This window comes from Zalophus californianus, chromosome 5 (assembly GCF_009762305.2).
Source record: "Zalophus californianus isolate mZalCal1 chromosome 5, mZalCal1.pri.v2, whole genome shotgun sequence".
Classification (NCBI taxonomy): domain Eukaryota; kingdom Metazoa; phylum Chordata; class Mammalia; order Carnivora; family Otariidae; genus Zalophus; species Zalophus californianus.
The window spans coordinates 63,261,825-63,280,076 of NC_045599.1; the positions used below are offsets into that span (position 1 = coordinate 63,261,825).

Below are 18,252 nucleotides of genomic sequence, written 5' to 3' on the forward strand. Positions count from 1 at the left end.
GCTCTGTCATTCACTTTGTCTTCATGAAGAGAGAAAGAGAGACACAGGGAGAGAGAGTCAGGGAGGGAGAGGGAGAGAGAGAGAGAGAAGTCCTCAAGGACAGTTAAATGGAAATAACACATCTAAAGAGTCTATTCTGAATGTACCTTGTATACTTTCCTTTTTATTCCCTATTATAGGGAAATTAGAGAAAGCAAGCTGATATTTGGGGGTGTCGTTTCATTTTAGTTATTTGGCAGCCTGCAGGAGTGTTTAATTTTCTAAACAATGTTACAAGCCGAAGTAAAGAAAAGGCGTGCGGTATAAAGCTGTTCAAAATTGTCCATGTTCTGACTAGTGAAGTCTGCCTGAGAAAGTGCCTTTGCCCTATAGAACTGCTCTGTCAAGAGTTGTAATATCCATGGACATTATAAGGAACTATAAACATTAGAGGGCTAGAGAAACACATTTGGGAAGATAAAGGAAAATATCTCAGGGTGTAAGTAGTCTCTGACCCTTATTTTTCATCATGTTTCATCATGTAAAGTTGGCATTATTTACAGGGACTGTTAAATATTAACATTTCCTTAAAAATGGTTATTAATCTGCTATTAGTTGCTTTCTTCTGCCTTAGGTCTCCTTTGCAGAAATGTTTTACTTAAATGTATTATGAAGAGAGAGCAGGGTAATGGAAAGATAATAAGCTTTTCAGATTGGCAGATGTACCACTTAGAAAGTGGCCGCAGGCGAGACATTTAAACTCTTTGGAACTCAACTAGGTTTACTCAAATTTAAGAATGAGAACAATAATATATACTTTGAGGTGTCTCAGAGGAAGGTCTGTCCTAATACCTGGAGTATAAATTTCAGGAAGGAGTTTTCTCCCTTTCTGAGTGAAGTGATCTTGATTATAAAGTTGCTAGGAGGGGCACCTGGGTGGCTCAGTCCTTAAAGCGTCTGCCTTAAGCTCAGATCATGATCCCAGGTCCCTGGGATCTAGCCTGCTTTGGGCTCCCTGCTTGGCAGGAAGCCTGCTTCTCCTTCTCCCACTTCCCCTGCTTGTGTTCCCTCTCTCTGTGTGTCTTTCTCTGTCAAATAAATAAATAAAATCTTTAAAAAATGTTACTAGGAGGAGTGCTGGAAAGACCACTGGATCTGGAGTCAAGAGTTGTGTTCTGCTAATAGCTCTGCTAGTAATTGTGTGACTTTAGGAAAAATCACTTTCTGAGCTTTAGTTTGCTTATCTGCTAAATGTAAAGGTTGAAATCTGATTCTGTTCTGTGACTCTGTTATTCTAAATACTTAATGAAATAGACCTTCAATGTTAAGAACGGTGGTATAATAACTATAGTAAGAATAAAAAAATCATCGTAAAACAAACAAAAAAATTGATTCCTAAATCCTGTAATTAGTAGTTATGGTATTCACTGTAGTGAGCTGATAAATAAATAGATAAGAAGAAATGGAAAGCACACATTTTGAGGACTGAAATTCTCCCAGCAAAACTTCTACCTGTTTGTCACTTAAAATCTAGCATCATGCAGAATGTATACAACTTGCAAAAGAAACTTAGAAAAGAAACATTATAAATGTGTGTGCACAGAAGTCTAGGCTTCTACAAGTTTTAAAGTATGAGTCTAAAGCCAACCCATTCAAAGAAATTTAGAGTGAAACTGGACTTTTTTCTTTAATCATCACTGTTGTATTTGATATAATTTTCTAAGTAGAGACTTCAGAGAGAAAAATCATGAGGATACTTCCATGTTTGTGTAGAAAGAAAAATTTGCTATCCACTCCAGTATCCCCCATGTTGAAACTGATGTGCACCTTGGACTTATTTTGTTCCCATTGTATAAACTCATACTTGACTTCAAAGAAAAGGAAAATACAAAGTCCCTCTTTTCTAAGAGGGAGAAATCCTTTGTGTCAACTGGTTGACCCTTTGCTCTCTTAAGGTCCTATAGGAAACCTTTTGTAACACAATGCAGGGGACTCTTCCTTGTGTTGATGTTGTTTACATAGTTGGTCAGCCTGGCTGAAAACAAAAATCACAAAAACTCAAGAAAGATTGTGGTCCCATTTCCTGACCACAAGGAAGGGGATTGGTACATCCAAGGAGTCTCTGTTACTCAGAAAAATTATTAAATATTCTACCATGAGGGACACTTTGAAAAACTAAGGGAAAGGAAGAAGGAAGAAAGCAAAATCTAGACTTCTGTACGTTTGTGGCAGAGTTAGACAATCTGTTGAAATCCGACAGGGGATTTGCTTCGGGGAATTTCCTGTCCAAGCCTTTATTACCAGGGTCTTTGTAAATTGCGCTATGACGTCGGGCTCCCCTTTGGGCAGTTCCCGGGTAAGGCAGTTCTTACACTTTCCCTCTACGTCTTAGAAGGATCTGGTTTTCTCAGTGTCTCTTTCAGGTTGGCCGGAGGCGCAAGCCTGACACATCCCTCGGATGGGACAGGCAGGTTCCGTGGCCGCGTAAACACGCTGTAACCAAGTTCTCTGCTGATTTTACAGAGTTTCATTCGCTCCCAAGAAGAACTGAGGGTGCGCAATTGTCTAGTGCTGGCCTGCCCCACCAGAGCCTGGGGGCTCCTTTCCCCTAACCCAGAACTGGCAGCACAGGGGGCGGGGAAGTGGGGGTGGGGAGGGGTGGGAGGGCAGTGGTTTCCGTGCGCACAGCGCGATGTTACTTAGTGAGTCGCTGAATGGGGAGCGCTGCTGTCCCCAAGCCGATTGGTACTTCTTGTCAGGAAGAAACGCCGAGAGGTGGGAGTGCCTGGGGAGGGAGGCAGGCGGTCCCTACCGCAGGCGCGGGGAGCTGCCTTTCCGCCCCTCTGCCTGCTTTCCAAGCCTGGGCTCTTAGGAGTGGCTGAAGCTGCCGAGCGCTTCAGGAGCCTGTGAATGAACCCTCCTCCTCTTCCTCCTCCTCCTCCTCCTCGCTGAGTCTCCTCCTCGGTGCTGACGGTACAGTGATATAATGATGATGGGTGTCACAACCCGCATTTGAACTTGCAGGCGAGCTGCCCCGAGCCTTTCTGGGGAAGAACTCCAGGCGGGCGGGAGCAACAGCCGCGAACATTAGGTGCTGTGGACAGGCGCTGGGACCGGGATCTGCGGCCAGCCCCGCATCCTCCTGCATCCTTCAGCACCGTCCCGCACCCTCCGCACCCTTCCCCAGGCCACCGAGCTTCCTATGTGACCCGCCCCGGCAACACCGAGCCCATTCGCGCAGCGCTGCAGTGGTTTTTCCCCCAAACTGCAATAAGCCGCCTTTCAAGGTAATCACGTTTCTTTTGTTCCCCCTTTAAAAAAAAAAAGAGAGAAAGAAAGAAAGAAAAAACCAACAAAAACGAGCGAGCTTAGAAAAACGAAGTACATTTTAATTGGTAGGAGGTTTTAATTAAGGCAAAGAGAACTAGCTGTGAGGAGAAGTTAAGAAAATATATGCACTTTAAAAATGCAGGTAACTTTCAGAAGGACGTTTGGAGAGAGGAATACCGAGGGACCGTGGTGCTGAAAAGATCCAGACAAAAGAAGCCCGGAATGGGGTGGGGGTAGAAGGACTAACGGAATTGGGGGAAGGGAGGGAAGAGAATTGTAGAGAATCCTTAGAAAAGTATTGGGATCTTGAGCTGGAGAGCTGGAGGGACCGCTGGCACCTTGAGCTTTTTTTGTTAACCTGCTCGAGGCAAAAGTTTGAATGGGGACTCCGGAGACTTGTCCACTTGCAAGTCCCCGAAGCCGCCCCGGTGCGGGCCACCTGGCTCCCGGGCCCCTGGTGTGTGGTCAGTGCCCGGCGTTCCTGGAATGCTGCTCCAGGGCAGCTCCTGACAGGACGATCCCGCGCCGCAGCAACCCGGGACCTGGGCGGACGTTGACCCTCCCCCCACCCTGCCCGCAAGCAGTCTGGAAAGAGGTCCGGCCGGGGGATGTGCGGGGTGCCTGGGCTGCGTCTCTTTGGAGACTTGGGGGCTGTCAAGGCCCTCCCTGGTGCCCCTGGGTTCTTTTGTCCTGCGCGCGGAGCACAGGGGCCGGCCGGGAGGGAGCAGGGGATGGGGGTGGGGTTGTTGGAGTGCCGCGGCGGTCTGGGAAGCGCCTGGGCGGGAAAAGCTTGCCTTAAACCATCAGCGATGTGCAAGAATTTTCTCTCACCCAGAAGAGCGAAGTGGAGGCTTCCACTCCGGTCTCAACGAGCAAACCAGCGCTCAGAGCGCTCTCTAGACAAAGGTGGCGCGGGGACCCGAATCTGGGGCCTCTAGGACCAGCCTTCTCGCCCCGACTAAAGCGGGTCCTTCTTTTCCTTCCATCTCTCCACACCCTCCCAGCTCTTCGCCCTAGTTGAGCAACTTTACTGGCTAATCCAGCGGCCAGGGAGAACGTGTGCCGGGAGCTCCGGGGGACGCCCTAGGCTGGAGCGTCTCGCCACCCTACAGAGGTGTGGGCGCCGCGGGGCGACATTCCCAGTGCGTGCGGATATGGGGGCCACAGGGCTGTCCCGGCTTGCTGTCTGTGTCACTGGGCGTGGAGCGGTCTGTGTGTTAGGCAGCGGAGAGCGGGTTAGAAATAGTGTCATAGCTTAAACTATTTACTCTCCGATCCAGCTGCGCCCCAGCAAGTCCTGCTTGTGCCCGGGAGATGCTGCGCGGGGGATGGGGGGGGGGAAGAAATCTACGCAACGCCTGGAGAGCTGTCGCACCGTGCACACACCCACAGACTGAAAGACAGTCTCGCTGTGTCCCGTTTCTCATCTTTGTGTCTCCCTCTTCTGTCTCCATCTTCTCTGCCTCCCTTCCCCTCTCCCAGCCTCTGTTCAGTCTCGCTCCTGCGTCCCCTCCCCCACGGCTGACAAATGAATGGCTAGTGTGAAATCCCTGCCTCCCGGGTCCGCGGATGCAGGCTAGGAGGGAGGAGCGAGAGAGGCAGTGAGCTCCCTCGGATCTGCCCCTAGTAGGCGTGCTTAGGGCTTGCAGAACCCAGATGTCTAGGAATAGGGTGTTTTGTGGCGGGTGTGGGCGCCCCCTAATGGAGAAGTGTAGCACAGGTGGAGGAAACCGAGCCCCCCACCTCCCCCCTCAGAAAACCCCAAGCGAGCCACTTTTACAACCATATATTCAAGATGAAGAACCTTTAGTCGTTAAGTTTTCTATTTCAGACTCTGCGACGTAAATCTAGGGATTTGGAGGACCCTGAAAGGAGACCTTGTCTTTGCGAAGTGCAGAAGCGCCAGCTCGCGAGTCCTCGGGGATGTGCGCCGCGCTCTGGGCCAAGTCTGAAGCTTGGTGGACGAACACACATGGCCAGGGGCGAATCCAGGTTTTGGAGGGCTTGTTGTTCAATTTACGCATCACTTTAAGAAATATAATACAGAATGCTTTACTTTTGGAAACTTTACTAAGGCCCTTGACCACTTGAACCCAATACTAGGGCCCCGCCCCAGGATATGGCAAAAGAAAGGCCCCTAATCCAAAGTTTAAACTTAATCAATTTCAAGACACACATCGAACATGGAAATTTTGGGGGAAGGAGTGCGCCAGGAGGAAAAAGAGGAGAAGGGAAGGGAAGGGTAAAGAAGTGGATAGGGGACGAAGGGGGAAGAAGAAGGGAGCGGAGATGGGGCTGACGGACGCAAACAGGAGAGGACAGGTAGGGTACGTTTCGAAGTTTGAGGCCGAATTTCGCGTCTTGTTTTAGGATATATTTTAATAAGTGACAACAAATGCGACTAAAGCGGCGTCCCAGGATGGACGGGTAGGGGAGAAACGAGCCTTTTAAAGCGGCTGGGGCCTCGGGCCGAGCCCAACTCGCTCAGCAGGCGCGGGGTAGGAGCCGCGCCGGGCGCTCCTCGCTACGCCGGAGTTCTCCAGCCGCCGCCACGTGGGCTGGGGCTTTAGTTCCCGGCCAGAGACGGGTGTGACTTGGGCTCTGAGACAGCCGCTCTGCCGAACCGGCAGTCCGCCCAGCCGGAACGCTGGCGCGGCGCCTCGGGTCCCCGCCCAGAGGCCAATGGGGGCGGGGCCTTGCGCTTTCGGCGGGGGCGGGGAGGGGCGGGGAAAGGCTGGGCGGGGCTCACGGGTGGAAGCTCCGCGGTCGCGCCCTCCGCGCTTAGGCTTCGGGCTGCTGCTGGCGGCTACCCGACTTAGGTCCAGGAGGTGCTAAACACTCTTATTAATAATGTGAAAACAATTTTTCTTGCTTCTTGGGAGCGGTAGGAGTGTTTGCCTTGCAACAGGAAGTAAAGATTTACTCCAAGCAAACTTTTTTGACAGAAAAATGACACGAGTTTATTCTGTACTCCATATATTGACTTAAAATACGTTCAAGTAGGTTTAAAGACTATTTTTAGTCAATTACAGGATAATCACGTCCAGACTGTCGTGCGTCTAGAATGGCGAACGATTGCCATTTGACAGGACTGATGTAATTCCAATGAGCGCAAACATTAAGGGGCTGCGGGTGTAACTCAGTCCCTGTGCATCAGGACCCTTAGCACGGGTTTGGCCCACAGTGGGAGCTCAGCACACATTTATGAAACGACGGAGCTAGTAACTTGGGGGAACGTGGCGCAGTCTAGACACTGCCACTTAGAGCTGCATTTTAAACTCTCTTGCTTCCTTGCTTTACTTCAGAGAACAGGGTTTTAAGGATCTCTGAGATCTCAAATTCTGATTATCTAATTGATACACTTTCCCTTTCTTTTTGACTCCTTCTAAAAGCTGTGACCTAAATTATTTTAAGTACTGCTTGTCAACTGTGCCAAAGCTATCATGAAAATATTCATGTGACGTCCTGAAATAGGATGTTGTGAGTTTAATATAAAAATGGGAAGGCATCAATGGGAGCAACAACTAGTTTTCTGAGATGAAATCTGTTCCCAGTTCCGAGAATATGTCACTTGGATATAAGAGCATATCAGGCAGAAGGTCTCAGGGACTGACTTCTAGTGCGATCTCTCAGTAAAAAAAGGAAGATTTCACAATTGTATATGTCTGTCCAAACTAATACAGCAAAGGGTTCCCGTGGATTCCAAAGTGATTGAGCAATTACTTCCTCCAGCAGGAAGTCCACAGTCCTTAATCTTGGGGGTGGTGGAAAGAGGGATAAGAACGAGACCATCTAAGGGTTTATGTCAGAATTCAAGCTTTTAGTTTGTTTTTCCTAGTAGATAAATTAAAAGTTATTCCTAAATAACTTTTCTGCTTAAAAAAAATGAAGTTTGAAAAGAATCCCCCCTAGCTTTATATGCTTACAGGTGTAGGTTTCCTCTAATTTTTCTCTGTGCTTGCAAACCGGAGGGGAATGTCTCTGATATTCTAAGATACCTATGTCTTCATGCTTGTAAATTCTGTTTGCAAAGGACCTAAAAAGCTAACTTAAGGTTAAATATGATTAATGTTAAAAATATGGTCTTTGTTCTCTCTTTCCTCACATTATTATGCATAAGTACTTTGTGGTTGATGAATAATCACTAATTGAGCTTCAGAGCCTTTGAGAGCATAAAGACCCACCAAGGCTATCTTCCAATAGTCACAAAACCAAGCTTTTCTTTCCTACTGCAGTTTCAACAGTTTTGTTGACTTTATTCATTGACAGACATCACTAGACACGATATTTAAAATGGGATATTGCCCTATGACTGACCCAACTTCTCAAGATACACGGTTCTCTTGAGAAGAATCAGTGACTATACCATAGTAGGTGATTATTTCACCCCCACCTAGAGAAACCAGTGAGGACTCACACTCATTGTTGGGGGTGAGTTGCTCTAGTCTGAGAAAACATGCTGAATTTTGCATAAGTCTCTACCAGAAAACACAAGGCTGGTACTCCCTCTGATTGGGAAACAGAACAAGAGGAAGTAGATGGGTGCGTGGGTGGCTCAGTCGGTTGAGCGGCTGCCTTCGGCTCAGGTCATGAACTCAGGATCCTGGGATCAAGCCTCTCCACTCAGTGGGGAGTCTGCTTCTCCCCCTGCCCCTGCTTGTTCTCTCTATCTCAAATAAATATATAAAATCTTTAAAAAAGAAAAAAAGAACAAGAAGTAGAGATAAATGTCTTTTATTTTATTTTATTTTATTTTATTTTATTTTATTTTATTTTATTTTATTTTATTTTATTTTATTTTATTTTGTCAGAGAGAGAGAGAGCACACACTGGGGAGAGCAGCAGGCTGAGGAAGAGGGAGAAGCAGACTCCCTGCTAAGCAAGGAGCACGATTCAGGGCTTGATCCCAGGACCCTGGGATCATGACCTGAGCGGAAGGCAGACAAATCCCTAGAGATAAATGTCTTGGTCAAGCTCTGCTTCTATTAGTGAGTTTTTGCCTGTTTCCTCTGGTAGCCTAGATTTAGTAAATTACACCCACTCCCCCCACACATAAATACATAAATGTACATTTATGTGTTTATATTGTATTTATATGTATTCTCCAGTGTTTGGGTTGTTTTTTGTTTGTTTGTTTTGTTTTTACTCTGCTAGGTTCTTATCATTGAATGTGCCAGGGTGGTTGTATTTCAGCGGTCAGGGCAAAGTGACTTTGTTGAATGTGTTTGTCTGTTATGTTTCCTGAAACTCCTCTGGATAGATCTATCAACTATAAAAGGGTGTGAATGCACATCTATGTTTAAATTTACCTCATTTCTGTATCTGTATATATCCTACCTCGTTCTTTTAAGAATTTTAAGAGGTGCTTATGTCTGTAAAAATGAGATTACATAGCTTATAATAAACACATATGTAATATGTGACAATAATTTTTTCTTATTACTGAGTTGCTATTACCTATGGTGTGGTGGAATGATCACTAGACTTGGAATCAAAAAGCTTGATGTCAGAATCTATTAAATGCATATACAGTTATACACATCAAAACGGTGAATACCTGTGGGAAAGCTTTGGCAAATGGAAAACTATACAAATAAGTGGTGTTAATATTATATCCCGGGGACTCATATTGATCTAATTCTATAATCTCAATAAAAACACTATTACCTAAATCACATATTTCCTACTAAATCTATAAAGTGAGTTAGATAGGAGCATTTTGCTTTAAGAATTGTCTAGTTTCACTTAACAGGAGACAGAGTCCAGAAATATACTAGAATAGACATGGAAATTCAGTGGAAAAGAAGGATTATTCAACAAATGATTTGGGGACAACTGATTGGTCCACTCAGAATGAGAGTCAATCTCTACTTCATTTGTTTTCCTCAAATAAAGTTAAGATGACCAAATATGAGATGTAGAGAATGATATTAAAAAAATAACTAGAGGGGGCGCCTGGGAGGCTCAGTCCGTTAAGCTTCCTACTCTTGGTTTCGGCTCAGGTCATGATCTGAGGGTCATGAGATCCAGCTCCATGTGGGGCTCTATCCTGGGTGTGGAGCCTGCTTAAGAATCTCTCTTTCCCTCTGCTTCTGCCCCCTGCCCCACCCCGGCTTGTACATGTTCTCTCTTTTTCTCTCTCAAAGCTAAAATAAAATTAAAAAAAACTAGAAGAAATTACAGGATTTTTAAAATAATAAAATAGAAGTAGAGAAACCTGTTCTAAGCAAAAGATAAAATCCAGAAGCCATACTAGAAAAGACTGATAAGTATGAGTAAATAACAATTAAATTATTTAACAAAAACAAGTAACACATTTGGAACAGATGAGAGACAAAGAGCTAATAACTCTTTTTTGGTATACCAAGAACTTTTACAAATAAGTAAAAGGCCACAACCCATCCAAAAAATATCAAATGTGAAATACAGGCAGTTGGCAGAAGAACAAATATTTTTTTAATCATATGAGAAATTGCTCAGTCTCATTCATAATTAAAGAAATAGTAATTGAAAAACAATGATATACCGCACTATGTTTTCATCCATCACAGCAGTAAAGATAAAAAAGTTCGATGAAGGTTGTGTCAGCCAGGTTGTGGGGGAAAGTGAATCTCTCACATACTACTGTGACAATATAAATAGGTTCATCTTCTTTACAAAATAATTTGGTAAGAGCTACCAGAAAATTTAAAAAAATGCATATACTCTTTGACCCAGCAAGTCTCTTCTGGACATTGTCATATAGATATTGGCACAAATGTCACCCAAGACAAATGGACAAGGATGCCCTTTGCAGCATTGTTTCTAATAGCAAAAATATGAAGCCAGCTTAAAGGCTTATCATAGGAACTGGTGAAATACAAGATGCTGCATTCATCTAATGGAAAACTATATGGTTGTTAAAAACAACCCAGAAAACCTGTATTTGCTGATTTGGAACATTCTCTAAGATACCCTGCATTTTAAATGAAGAAAGGAATGTACCAAACAGTGTTTATAATATGTATCTTATTATGTAAAAAAAAATGAGCATATTTTATTGAGTGTCCTGAGCAATGAACAAAACATCAAAGACTACTCTCCCAGAGCTTATATTATGGTGAGTAGAGAAAGGCAATTCCCAAACATATAAATAAAATGATATGTGCTGTGTGCTGGGATGAAAACAGAGCATGGCAAAAGGAATAGAGAATGCAGTGTTTTAGACAGAGTAATGAGGAAGAAGTTAGCCAGGCAGAGAAAAGGCTAGTACCAAGGGGCAATGACATGAGAAACCTTATCTATGTCCCGATTCAGGAATCCAGTCACAGGTTAATGATAAATTCACATGGCTCAGTTACTCCTGTGAAATAAATTTATAAGATGTCCTGCTTAAACCATGATATTTCCCTCTGCTTTGCGGTGATTCTTCCTGTGAGAACATACCCAGGAGCAAGATGGTAGGCAGTACTCATTATATTTACCTTGTGGTTGAGGTGTCCTAGACAGTTGGTTGTCTAGGGTAACTAATTTGAAGACAAGAAGACAAAATCTCTATGTCTGTGTCCTTAAGTCACCCTTTGTTCAGAGGATCTTCCCTAAGATTAAGGGAGGATTAAGGGAGAATATTAAATATCTGTTTACTAGAACCTTGGCTCTCTTTCTTCAAGGCAGCCCATCCTTGGCATGACCCTTACCCTTTTTGCAGACATTTGTCATGTATAGGAGTCCTGTTAACCTTGTCTCTTCTGTCTCTCAGGCAATTAAACAGCTTCAGTCAGCTGTGCCTTGATTGTTTGATGACTTTCTCCTCTTCTCACTGATTTCACTGGAGTGAAGGCTAAATATAGCCACTGGCTTTCATATCTCCTAGGTCTTTCTATGCAGACAGACTCGTTATCACTAGCAGATTATGCTTACAAGACATGGAAGAGGGAAGAATAGAAGTGGGGGGTTAGAGTGGTACTAAAAAAAAAGAAAGGTTTTAGAAAGTTTCTTATCTAGTAAGATCAAATGCAGAAGGTAAATAGTGTGCTTTAACAACATGAACATGGACATAGCCTTAAGAAAATTAGAGAAATAGAATGAATGCCCGTAGACGCCAAGGAAGAGACCACAGAAATGTAGTTCTAAGGCAATTAAGATCAGTAAAAGCACTCTGAGATATTTACTAAAGAAATAAATGACCATTCTTTAAATCAGGTGCCTAAAGGGAACAGGAATGGAGTAGAAATGGGTGAGAAGCCTAGTGGGGCAAGTGATGACCTTGAGTACACAGAGCCAGGGTGAGAGCCTGCTCCTTGCCTAGTGCTGATGACTGGTCAGCAAGAATATGGACCTAGAGTTGTTTGATCTGATTTGTCAAAAGAGATCTGAGACTTACTGTGAAAACTCTAGTTTTTGAATGTTGAGAATTTGTTAAAATATATTTATGTAGATATATTTAAGACATGACTGATCTCTCCCTTGTATTTTTAATGCAGGGGCTTCCTTCGCTAGCCTTGTCTTGGGGCAATCTTAAGGCAAGTGATGAATATACTTGTTATATAGATGAAAAACCATTTTCCCCCCCTCCCTTAAAAAAAAAGATACTTTTGTAAGGTTGAAGCATGGCACAAAAAGTTAGACTTTGAGTATTGGTCTTAGAGAGGAAATTAGGATGCAGAAGACCCATTCCTGGGTCACGGTCACACTTTCTCTGATTTTGTTATGAGATCTAACACCGATGTCCACATATTGACAAACATCAAATATTATCATGACATGATGAATAGTCAACTGGACTGGTTTAAATGTATTTCATGTTTAATTAGCCTACTTTCCCATAATCATAAGAGACTGTTGGCCCTTGGCTTCAAAGTATGTTTCAGAATAGGAAATGGAGGCAATAGTCCTGCATTTGGTCTATAAACCTTCCTCAAGGTCTGCTCTGAAGCTGGCCCTGTGGAAATATTATGGGAATATTATGGGAATTAGTAAATTGAATGTGATACTAGCTCTGTTCTACAGAGAAGATAAAACATGTTTACAAGAAATGACTCAAAGCACATTGAAAAAAGTTTTAGAGCAATTTATTATAAGCATAAACTTATCCACTGCTTCTGTAGTGGCAACCAAGGTTATAATTTTCAAATCCAACAGCTTCAAATACTTTTCTTTTTACTATTAGTGATATGAAAGCAGGAAGAGAGTATCTGTAGAAAACCCGAATTAGTAATTTTAGTAAGAAATATTGAGTACTGAATACACTGTGTATCCCTGAGCTATATTTCATATGCATTATTTTATCAATCCTCACATTCACTCCAATAGTTAAGTACTACTTTTCACAATTAAAAAGCTACTGAAAATGAGAGAGTTAGTAATTTACCCCCAAATTGCAGAGTATTAGTAAAGGATTCAGAATTTGAATTCAGGTGGAGACCAGGCTTTTAACATTATGCTTATAAAATAAAAGTTTCCTGAAAAAGTGAAAAAAATTGAGGACAATTTTTTCTCTAGTGAAGATAGGAAATTATTGTTTATAAGTATATTTATAAAAAGGTTTCTTAGTTAGATTCAGTTAATACTCATGGAATGCATTTTCTTTAATAGCTTTTTTATGATACAACCTGAAATTTCACTTTCTACTCTTAAGATGAATGTCCCTCTCCCAGGAGCATCCCTTCTGCCCTGCTGAGATCCCCTCACATCTCATTAGTTAAGACTGCCTCATATACTCCTTCCAAAACCAGTCATTGGTGAAAGGAATGGGAGCAGTGTGACCGACTTAAGATAATCAAGATCATTCCCTCGGGCTGGGTTTGACTCAGGCTCCTCTAAGGTGTGTGAAGGAGGGTAGACAGGAGAATGGAATGGGAATTTTGTTAGAAAGGAGAAAGAAGAATGGCTGCTGGGTAGCCAACCAAGAAGGACCGTTACAGAACAGTTCTAAATGTAGCTGAGAAAGGAACAACCAGGGGGGATCAAATAATCTGCAGTTCTTCTGAGATTGGCTCTTTGCGTTTCAGATGGTCCCCAACACTGGTACTTATCTGCCTCATAATTACAGCTTCATAGAAATTCGAGCTGGAAGGGACCATTCTGAGACCCAGACTGTTAAATGTCTTCCCCAAAGTCGCACAATAAATTAATGGCAAAGCCAGGGCAGGGTTTCTTGACTCTCAGAACAGAGTTTTTCTTTCTTTTTTCACCCTTCAGACTTAGGAACTGTTGAAACTACTTTAAAACTCATGGCAAGCACTGGTCTTTTTGTAATTAACAACTCGTTGTAACACATTTGTTTTGTTTGTTCAGATTCCTAGAAACTAAATTGAGTCTGTGCTTTAAAAAGCCTGCTGAAGTCCTTATTCCCTGTTTTGATACCATGTGCGGGAACCACCACCATGTTCCTTCCTACCTCACATTTGATATGAATCCCTCTCTTTCAACATCTCTGCCTATTGCTTCCCCATCTTCTTCTGCTCCATCTGTGACCAGCTTCCTGTTTCTAAATAGACATTATGGTCACCCCTCCCTCTTTGTGCCGGTTCCTAGCCACTAGTTACTCGGGCTGTGGTCTCAGTTGTTCTTTCTACAGCCTACTCGGTTGTGGTTGTCCCTCACATCCATATTGTTGTATGTTCCCAAAGCGGGTTCTGGGATTATTTTGGTAACAACTGCATTGGGTGAGAGTCAAACTAATAATTAAAGTGTTGGGATGACTTTTCCTATTACAGGTTCTATCTTGTTTTTACAATCTAAGAGGAGCTGCTCCTTGTGCTCTTATTACATACACTGCACAAATAGCATGTGATTTATGGCCCACCACAAACCTGAATGCTTATGATTTTCTTTGTGTTTTTCTTCATTTCTAGAACAAGATGTTGATAAATATAAAGAGCATCTTATGGATGTGCTCTACCTTAATAGCAACCCATGCACTACATAAAGGTGAGTATGGTAACAATTTCTTTGGTGCTTAGTGAAAGAAAAATGTAAGTACTAGGGCATAGAATGGCAATATGGGGCCACTAGAATAAAGAATTAATTTTGATCTATTTAGTGATTTATAGTGCTGAACACTTTCAGCTAAAATATTATTTCTTATTTAATAAATGGTTTTAAATCAATCGAAATGATGAAAAGAATGCTAAAGAAGCGAATGGATTTTCAGTAAATTCCCAGATTACTTTCAGACTGCAAAAAGGCTCATATATGGCATTGGACATATTTTTAAAAATCTGTCTTCTTCAATATACTCAAAGACTTTCCTATAAAGAAAAGAAAGCCTATCAAACCCTCAGGAGGCTAGAGTTCGAGAAGAGTCAAAAAGACAGGCTGACAGCCAAATTTCTACCCACATCTATATTTCTCTTCTCTCCCCTCCTCTCCTCTTCCCCTCCCCTCCCCTCCTCTCCTCTCCCCTCCTCTCCTCTTCCCTCCCCTCCTCTCCTCTTCCCTCCTCTCCCCTCTTCTTCCCTCCCCTCTTCTCCTCTCCTCTCCCCCTCCCCTCCCCTCCTCTCCCCTCCTCTCCTCTCCCCCTTCTCCTCCCCTCTTCTCCTCTCCTCTCCCCCTCCCCTCCCCTCCTCTCCCCTCCTCTCCTCTCCCCCTCCCCTCCTCTCCTCTCCTCTCCCCCTCCTCTCCCCTCCTCTCCTCTCCTTTCCCTTCCCCTCCCCTCCCCTCCCCTCCCCTCTCCTCCTCTCCTCTCCTATCCCCTCCCCTCCCCTCCCTTCCCCTCCCCTCCCCTCCCCTCCTCTCCCCTCCTCTCCTCTCCTCTCCTCCCCTCCTCTCCTCTCTTCTCCCCTCCCCTCCTCTCCTCTTCCCTCCCCTTCCCTCCTCTTCTCTCCCCTCCCCTCCTCTCTTCTCCCCTCCCCTCCTCTCCTCTTTTCTCCCCTCCCCTCCTCTCTTCTTCCCTCCCCTCCCCTCCTCTCCTCTTCTCTCTCTCTCTCTCTCTCTCTCTCTCAAAGTAACTGGGTAAGTACACATGCACTGTTTTTCTCAGTTTTAAATTATATATTCACCTAATGAAGGTTCTATAAATCCAAATTCCTGGACCATAGTCCATGAGGGAAGATACTGCCCTGAGTTTCAGTGATCTGCTCCTCTCCAGACTCAGCTTCCACTTTTTTCTCACACTTACTCTATGCTTCAGACTCTCTGAACTAATTTGCAGTTCCACACATAGACTTTCATATTCCCAGACAGCCCAGGCGCTGTCTTCTTCAGTGTTTTCAGGAAGTAAAGGGGAAGGTCACAGACAGGGAAGGATAATAGCATTCAGTGACAAGGGAGAACACAGAAAGGAAATATGGAAAATGGAGTTGGTTTATATGGGTAGTAACAGAAGAGGAATAATAGAGAAAAGAGGGGGAGTACCTTGAGGGCACTTAAAACAGAGTTTAGACTTTCTGCTTAAAACAAAGAAAGAACTCACACAAACAATGGGGAAAAAGCCCAAAACACTTATGATATAGCCCCTTGACGGTTTTTTAAAATAATAATAATTATAGCTAGCAATATTGAATGATTTCTACATGTCAGGCCTTCTTCTGAGTATTTTACATAGTAAATGTATTGAATCTTAACTTTCCAGTGAGACAGATGCTTCTATTCTCCCCATTTGGCAGATGAGGAAACTGTATTATCAAAAGCTTTGGAGGCATAGCTAATGTAGAAGATTATATAGCCATTTAGTTATGGAGCCTGGAGTTGAACCTGGGCAGTCAGCTCCATAGTCCATGCTCTTAACCACTGTACTATACTTTAGGCCAAGAATCAAGTTCTTTGTACATATGTGATCATGATTAAGAGATGTAATTAGTTGGGGGCTGATTTCAGAAGAATTTAATTTTTTCATATGAGGGGCAAGAGTTGAAAACATAAGATCCACATAAAACAGAGTTGCCAAGTTCATAATAGGATACACTGCAGTAACTTGCTATGAGTCAACACAAGTATTTTCATCTTAAGCTTTTCTCTGCTTACTCCTAGGCACTCAAAAGATCAATAACTAGTATTAATGAATACCTTGTCTCCTGGTTATTGGCTTTATTTTAATGCATGAAGAGGTCTGTGCTGTAACAATACTTATTATATTGATTATCTAGTGTTGACTTGGTTGTTTGGATATTCCTCTAATATCAGTAAATGAGTCATGCACAGTTATGAGTAAATGAATGAACAAGAGAGTGATATTTATCACCTGAGAGAGTAATAAATTCCCATATTCTCAATCTGACATTTATTTGGCCAAGGTGTGTATGTGTGTGTGTGTGTGTGTGCGCGTGTGTGTGTGTGTGTATGTGTTTGGTCAAATTGTGTAGATGGAATTTACGTCATTCTTCTCCACGGAATTTACTGACAAAGAATGAAGGGTAAATGATCATTCATTATTCAGAGATTTCTCCCTCAATATACTCATTTGGACCACAAACCGTCTGGTGGGAACAGTGAACTTTTTATTAACATTCATTTTTATTACTTGCATTGTTCACAATTTCAGACAAGTTCTTGTAGGTAGCATTTTTTAAAAACATGCGTGGTCTATAAACATAATCTTCTGAACTACTAAATTTCTTCCTTAAAATATTTAGATTCAGTGAACTTAGTTCTTGTGACCCAGTGCATTAAGACTCAAGATTTTATACACAAAAGACTTGACCACACAGCTTCTTGTTAATCCTGTTGTTAAGACTGGATTCTATATGCATATGTATTTATATCCAACTGAAGCTTTTAATTTTCTTGTTATCTATAAACATCTAGAACAATAAATAACCCTTGGGAAATTTGCCTTTTGACATCATTTTGTTCCAATATATTTTTTCATAACAGCACAGTTATTGAGCAATGCTCTGAGTTTCAAAAACCACCCAACTGGATAGATTTGACTGACTCTCATATCTGCCTCTACACATCTAAAATTGTGAAAAGAATTATAATTTAGTAATAAATATTACAGAGTTGAACATCATTTATCTTAAATTCATTTTTTAGGGAAATGATAAAGAATCTCATAATTTATATCATAATTGAGGTTGATGGTAAAGCTGTTTATTCTCCATTAAAAGAGCAATACTTTATTTGTGGTGAAGTTAATCATCTAAATAATTCTTCAGGAAGGAAGATGGGATTTCCTAGAATATATGATAAATGTAAATTAGGAGATTTTTAGATCAGAGAATTCTCACCCCTTCTCTTCTCAGAACCCCTATTCTTGGCAAAAAAAAAATCTTTGTGTCATCATCATCTCCCTAATAGGGCCCAAATTAAAGGATTATGAATCAGGTAGGGAGTCCCCTGTGGACTTTATAGATTTATTTAAAAGATCATGAAATTACTAAGAGTTGCCAATGCAGACAGCAATTAAAGAAATAGGATGGGTCTAGACTCTGCAAAGGAACTAAAACTAATTTAGGGACAATGGAAAAACCCAATAAATACCAAAGCTGAAAGATCCCTTGATTAGTTGTGAGGAGAATTTTCCTTCTCACCACCCAGGTCTGTAACCAGCCAGCTGGGAGCTTGAATGTCACTGCCTCTCAGTGGAGCATCCGTAGAAAGTGATTGGACTAGTTTCACTCTGAGGGTTCGCTTTAAGTGAGATAATTTGTCAGCCAAGGATTTAATAGAATGGAATTGTCCCCTTGATACTATATTCCAAGATGATAATGATCTTAGTAAAATCTTAAAGACTAACTTAGTGCAGTTAGTAGTATATTTTATTTTTATTTAATTTTGTTAAGTGCCTTAAATCCTGTTTTGGGACAAGTTATATATAGATTAGTAAGATAACAAAGAAATGCATGACAACAATGACCATTATAAATTAGAAATATGTGAGTGATTTCTATCGAATACTGTAAATATAATACTGTATTGGTTATTTTAGATTTATTTGTATCATATAAAACGTTTTATAGGCCAGTCATCTTGAAGTTGAATTTCAGTCTTTAATAGTAGAGAGTATTTTTTTCTTTTCTT

General features: G+C 42.3%; 1 protein-coding gene across 3 annotated transcripts in view; it reads left to right on the forward strand.

Moving 5' to 3' along the window:
• The first annotated feature begins 2,771 nt into the window (after nucleotides 1-2,771).
• The window catches only part of VCAN (versican), a 115,479-nt gene continuing 99,998 nt past the window's right edge, over nucleotides 2,772-18,252 (forward strand). For all 3 annotated transcript variants that reach the window (XM_027606007.2, XM_027606012.2, XM_027606010.2), the window contains exons 1-2: nucleotides 2,772-3,266; nucleotides 14,145-14,220. In XM_027606007.2, the coding sequence (XP_027461808.2) occupies nucleotides 14,151-14,220 (70 nt within the window). In that variant the 5' untranslated portion in view covers nucleotides 2,772-3,266; nucleotides 14,145-14,150. The remainder of the gene's footprint in view (nucleotides 3,267-14,144; nucleotides 14,221-18,252) is intronic.